The sequence below is a fragment of the Sinocyclocheilus grahami genome, unplaced genomic scaffold, assembly GCF_001515645.1.
Source record: "Sinocyclocheilus grahami isolate Dianchi unplaced genomic scaffold, SAMN03320097.WGS_v1.1 scaffold1507.1, whole genome shotgun sequence".
NCBI classification, from domain to species: Eukaryota; Metazoa; Chordata; class Actinopteri; order Cypriniformes; family Cyprinidae; genus Sinocyclocheilus; species Sinocyclocheilus grahami.
This window is the reverse complement of record NW_015506686.1, coordinates 126,100-131,961: the sequence shown is the minus strand read 5'-3', so window position 1 is coordinate 131,961 and position 5,862 is coordinate 126,100. Positions and strand designations below refer to the sequence as shown.

The following is a 5,862-nucleotide window of genomic DNA, read 5'->3' as shown; positions in this document are numbered from 1 at the left end:
CGTGTGTGTGTGTGTGTGTGTGTGTGTGCGTGGGTGCGTGAGTGTGTGTGTGTGTGTGTGTGTGTGTTCGAGTGTGCGTGTGTGTGTGCATACAAACTCAAAATGACAAAAAAAAAATTTTTAAATCACACCCCCATTAGCTGTCACTCACTCCTGACTCCGCCCACACATGCCTGTTTGTCATTGGCTGATGCATGTGTGATCAGGTGTTTGTGCCAGTGTGTGTTTGCAGTGACCTGCAGTGAACTCTTCTTCAGCTCTCTACTGTCTGACTCATGGATTTCTTTTATCCAGAACTGACTCTGTTCATTCATCGTCTCCGTCTCTGTCTGTCTCTGACGTGTTGTGACTTGCTTTTCTCTTCATGAGTCTTTCTCTCCATGAACAGGATCTCAGCAGATGTGTTTCTCTCTTCTGTGTTTTGCAGGATCTTGTTTCGTCACTTGCACATCAAACACACTCGTCTGCTCTATTTTCACACTTTCTCTCTTCTCTCTGTTCATTTGCTCTTCCTTGACAAATCTGTTCATCACAAAACATCACAGATATCTTCATCCAGTGAAGTCATGAAGAGAGACCGTCGTCATCACTGACTCACTGCGAGCTATTGATCAGATCAGTCAGCAGATCACATGAAAGACTGATTTGAGTGTGAATGAGTTTATTCTGAGTGTGTCATGACATGAGAGACACAGAGACTATGGAGACGACCATCAGTTATACAGTTTATACAGTCACTAGACACAAATATTAGTATTTCAGAGAGATGTGTGGTAAAATAAATGATTGAATGTTTAATATTTTGTCAAAATGTTCATCTCATTGTGTGATACTTCTGATGGAAAGAACATGAATCTGATTCTGTCTCTGTCTTTTTGTCTGTCTATCTGTCTGTCTGTCTGTCTGTCTGTCTGTCTGTCTGTCCATTTGTCTGTCTGTCCATCCATCTGTCTGTCTCTCTGTCTCTATCTATCTGTCTGTCTGTCTGACTGTCTCTCTGTCTGTCTGTCTGACTGTCTCTCTGTCTATCTGTCTGTCTGTCTGTCTGTCTGTCTGTCTGTTCGAACATCTCTCTGTCTCTCTATCCATCTCTCTCTGTCTGTCTGTCTGTCTGTCTGTCTGTCTGTCTGACTGTCTCTCTGTCTGTCTGTCTGTCTGTCTGTCTGTCTGTCTGACTCTCTGTCTGTCTGTCTGTCTGTCTGTCTGTCTGTCTGTCTGTTCGAACATCTCTCTGTCTCTCTATCCATCTCTCTCTCACTCTCTGTCTGTCTGTCTGATTTCCATGTCTGTTCATCTCTCTCTCTCTATCTCTGTCCATCCATCTGTCAATCTGTCTGTCTGTCTCTCTATCTGTCTGTCTGTTCGTCCATCTGTCTGTCTCTCTATCCATCTCTCACTCTCTGTCTGTCTGTCTCAGCTCGTATCAGACGTTACTCAGAAGTCATGGCTCTGCCGGACTCCTTCATTCAGAAGCAGCAGTTGGACGCATCGATGGCTGACACGTTTCTGGAGCATCTTTGTCTGCTGGACATCGATCAGGAGCCAATCACTGCGCGCAACACCAGCATCATCTGCACCATCGGTCAGTCACTGCATTGCCACAATACAATAATTATTTCATTTGAGGTACATATTTACTCAGAATCAGTTCATGCTTTCCCTGGGAATCGAACCCATGACCTTGGTGTTGCTATTGTTTGAGCTACAGGAAAATCTCTTTGAATATTTTTTTATATTTTATCATTTCAAAAAAGGCCCCGCCTCCTGCTCCGTTAACAAACTGCAGGAGATGGTGAAGGCTGGAATGAACATCGCCAGACTGAACTTCTCTCACGGCTCTCATGAGGTGTTTGTGTGTGTGTGTGTGTGTGTGTGTGCACTCGGTATGACACACGTTCAGCGTCTCACACGTGTCTCTTCTAGTATCATGGAGAGACGATCCGTAACATCCGTGAGGCGGTGGAGACGCTGACCTCTGACCCGCTGTACTACAGGCCTGTGGCCATCGCTCTGGACACCAAAGGACCGGAGATCCGCACCGGCCTGGTTAAAGGGGTACGACTGGCCTGAGTAGAGGAGTGTGTGTGTGACAGTGAGTCAGACTCTCAGTGTGTGTGTGTGTGAGACAGTCTGCAGACGCTGAGGTGATGCTGGAGCGAGGAGCGTTGGTTCGGGTGGTGACGGCAGAGGCGGATCGTGATAAGACGGACGGGTCGGTGATCTGGATGGATTATCCCAGCCTGCCCCGTGTGCTCAAGAAAGGAAGCAGGGTATTCATTGATGACGGGCTCCTCGCTCTCAAAGTCCTGGAGATTGGTAAAGCAAACAAACATCAGCTCACAATCACCGTACATAGAGATTAAAAATATATATATTTTTCAGAGATTTTTTGCATTTCATGACAATGAAGTTTAAAACCAGCATAAATTAAAATGTGTTTGATTCTTCTTCCAGCTACATTCATGTCTTCAGATTTAAAACAAGTCGTACAAGGATAATGAAATCAAACTAAATCATAAGGAGATTTCATGATGCATCAGATTATTTGGTCATAAATGGATAATTTTTTTCACCCTGATGCATAAAGCATTTCTTGTCTCCTGAACTTTTCTTTTGTCAGGTGAGGCGTGGGTGGAGACTCGTGTTGAGAACGGTGGCATTCTGGGTAGTCGTAAAGGAGTGAATCTGCCGGGGGCGGAGCTGGTGAACCTGCCGGCGGTGAGCGACCGCGACCGATCTGACCTGCTGTTCGGTGTGGAGCAGGACGTGGACATCATCTTCGCCTCCTTCATCCGCTCGGCAGAGGACGTGAGGGCCGTGAGGGAGGCGCTGGGAGCCAAAGGACAGAATATCAAAATCATCAGCAAAGTGGAGAGCAGACAGGGTGTTCAGAAGTGAGGCTCTGACACGCCACATGCTTCCAAACTCTTCCACGTGTTTCCACACGTTTCCACATGCTTCAACACGCTTCCACACACTTCCACATGTTTCCACATGCTTCAACGTTCTTCCAAACACTTGAACATGCTTCCACACGCTTCAACACACTTCCACACACTTCAACACGTTTCCACAAGCTTCAACACGTTTCCACAAGCTTCAACACGCTTCCACACGCTTCCACACGCTTCAACACGCTTCCACACACTTCCACACATTTCCACACGCTTCAACACACTTCCACATGTTTCCACATGCTTCAACGTTCTTCCAAACACTTGAACATGCTTCCACACGCTTCAACACACTTCCACACACTTCAACACGCTTCCACATGTTTCCACACATTTCCACAAGCTTCAACACGCTTCCACACACTTCCACATGCTTCCACACGCTTCAACACACTTACACTCGCTTCAACACGCTTCCACACGTTTCAACTCGCATCCACACATTTCCACACGCTTCCACTCGCTTCAACACATTTCCACATGCTTCCACACACTTCAATATGCTTCCACACACTTCCACACGCTTCCACATGTTTCCACACATTTCCACATGCTTCCACACATTTCCACATGCTTCCACACATTTCCATATGCTTTCACACGTTTCAACACATTTCCACACGCTTTCACACGTTTCAACACATTTCCACACGCTTCAACACGCTTCGACATGCTTCAACACGCTTCCACACATTTCCACATGCTTCCACACACTTCCACACGCTTCCACATGTTTCCACACATTTCCACACGTTTCAACACATTTCCACACGCTTTCACACATTTCAACACATTTCCACACGCTTAAACACGCTTCCACACATTTCCACATGCTTTCACATGTTTCCACACATTTCAACACGCTTCAACACGCTTCCATACATTTCCACACGCTTCCACACATTTCCACACCCTTCCACACATTTCCACACACTTCCACACATTTCCACGTTTCCACTCATTTCCACATGCTTTCACACGTTTCCACACATTTCCACACGTTTCCACACATTTCAACACATTTCCACACCCTTCCACACATTTCCACACGCTTCAACACGCCATCTTTCATTGTGGTTCCACACATTCATGCATCAGTGTAATAGACTAGAGAGAAAAGTACAGGCACTGGAATCATTAAACAAAATGTGAAAATTAATGATGAAACAATAAACTCACAACAGGCTAGATCTTTGTAATGAAATGAATAGACCCTCAATTCAGATGTAATGTGTGCGCTGCATTGTGAAATAGCAATGCTTTGACGTTAAGTTGTGTCATTTTGAACCGGTGATTTCAGTTCAGTGAACAACAGATCTTTGGTTCATGTGTATTGTATCCAAGCATGTGCAAAAAGTGTTAAGTGTTTTGTAAAATTAGCATTTTGATGATCGGTTGTGAATTATGTGTCTAGAGTTTTGAAAATGCGACTAGAGATTGGACAAAAGGATGTTAGAAAATTGAAAAAAACTGTAATATTTATTTATATATTATAAATTGTTTTTTTATAATACTTATTTATATTTAATATTTATAATAATAAAACGAAATTTTCATTGACAAAGACAGTATTCAAAGGCCTTCAGGATATTTCTGCTACTAGTTTATGTACAGAAACTATTGGAAATTTAATTTAATATTTATATAAATATTATAAATGCATATATGTGTAAATATAATATGTACATTTATTTTATTCTATATTTAACTTATAAATAAATGTATAAGGATAATTTAAATCTGATGTATTTAATATGTATAATAATATATCTAAATATACCTAAAATATGTAATTAAAATTATATCAATTCTATTTAAAATAATATTTCATTAAAATAACATTTAAAATTAGTTAATTATATAAATAAAATAGTTACAATTATATAAATTCCCTAAGTTTCTGTGACTGAATGTTCTTTAAGTTTTAAACTTAAAGAAAGAATTTACATGACATTTCTATTCATCTGTGATTATAGGGATTTCATACTTTTTTACATACTGTAGTTTTTCCATGAAGAATAGAAATCAGTTTTTTAAATTTCCTTCATACGTCCCAGTTTCCAAGAACAGGTGTTTCTGACAGCTGATGTTGAGTGTGTTGCAGCGCTGCATCGACACACACACACACGACCTGATTCAGTGTGTGTGTGTGTGTGTGTGTGTGTGTGTGTTCAGATGCTGGAGAGTATGGTCCATCACACACGTCCCACCCGTGCAGAGAGCAGCGATGTGGCCAATGCGGTGCTGGACGGAGCCGACTGCGTCATGCTGTCTGCAGAAACGGCCAAAGGACACTTCCCTGTAGAAGCTGTTGCCATGATGCACTCGGTACGTGTGACAGCGTGACCTCTGACCCCTGACTGGACGTCACCACTGTCTCACTCTCTGTCTGTGTGTGTGTGTCAGATCTGTCGTGAGGCCGAGGCGGCCATCTTTCATCAGCAGCTGTTTGAAGAGCTGCGCCGTTTGACCCCGCTGAGCTCCGACCCCACAGAGGTCACGGCCATCGGAGCTGTCGAGTCGTCCTTCAAATGCTGCGCTGGAGCCATCATCATCCTCACCACCTCCGGCAGGTACATACACTCACACACACACACACACACACACACACACTAGCACACTCTAACACACACACATACTCACTCACTCACTCACACGCACACACACACATACTCACTCACACACACACACACACACACACTCACTCACACGCACACACACTAGCACACTCTAACACACACAGTCACTCACACACACACGCACACACACACACACACACACATACTCACACTCACACACTCACACACACACACACACATACACATACACACTAGCACACTCTAACACACAGTCACTCACTCACACACACATACTCACTCACACACACACACACACACACACACACACT

The 5,862-nt window shown here is 43.6% G+C and overlaps 2 protein-coding genes across 2 annotated transcripts in view; both read left to right on the top strand.

The window, feature by feature from the left end:
* The window catches only part of LOC107570799 (complexin-3-like), an 18,525-nt gene extending 16,658 nt beyond the window's left edge, over positions 1-1,867 (top strand). Inside the window, exon 5 of the transcript XR_001607089.1 lies at positions 1,847-1,867. The gene's annotated coding sequence lies outside the window, so the exon portion shown is untranslated. The remainder of the gene's footprint in view (positions 1-1,846) is intronic.
* The window catches only part of LOC107570801 (pyruvate kinase PKM-like), an 8,479-nt gene that overhangs the window by 893 nt on the left and 1,724 nt on the right, over positions 1-5,862 (top strand). Inside the window, exons 2-8 of the mRNA XM_016257066.1 lie at positions 1,418-1,582; positions 1,755-1,846; positions 1,924-2,055; positions 2,130-2,316; positions 2,621-2,894; positions 5,012-5,282; positions 5,361-5,527. Coding sequence (XP_016112552.1) covers positions 1,418-1,582; positions 1,755-1,846; positions 1,924-2,055; positions 2,130-2,316; positions 2,621-2,894; positions 5,012-5,282; positions 5,361-5,527 — 1,288 coding nt within the window. The remainder of the gene's footprint in view (positions 1-1,417; positions 1,583-1,754; positions 1,847-1,923; positions 2,056-2,129; positions 2,317-2,620; positions 2,895-5,011; positions 5,283-5,360; positions 5,528-5,862) is intronic.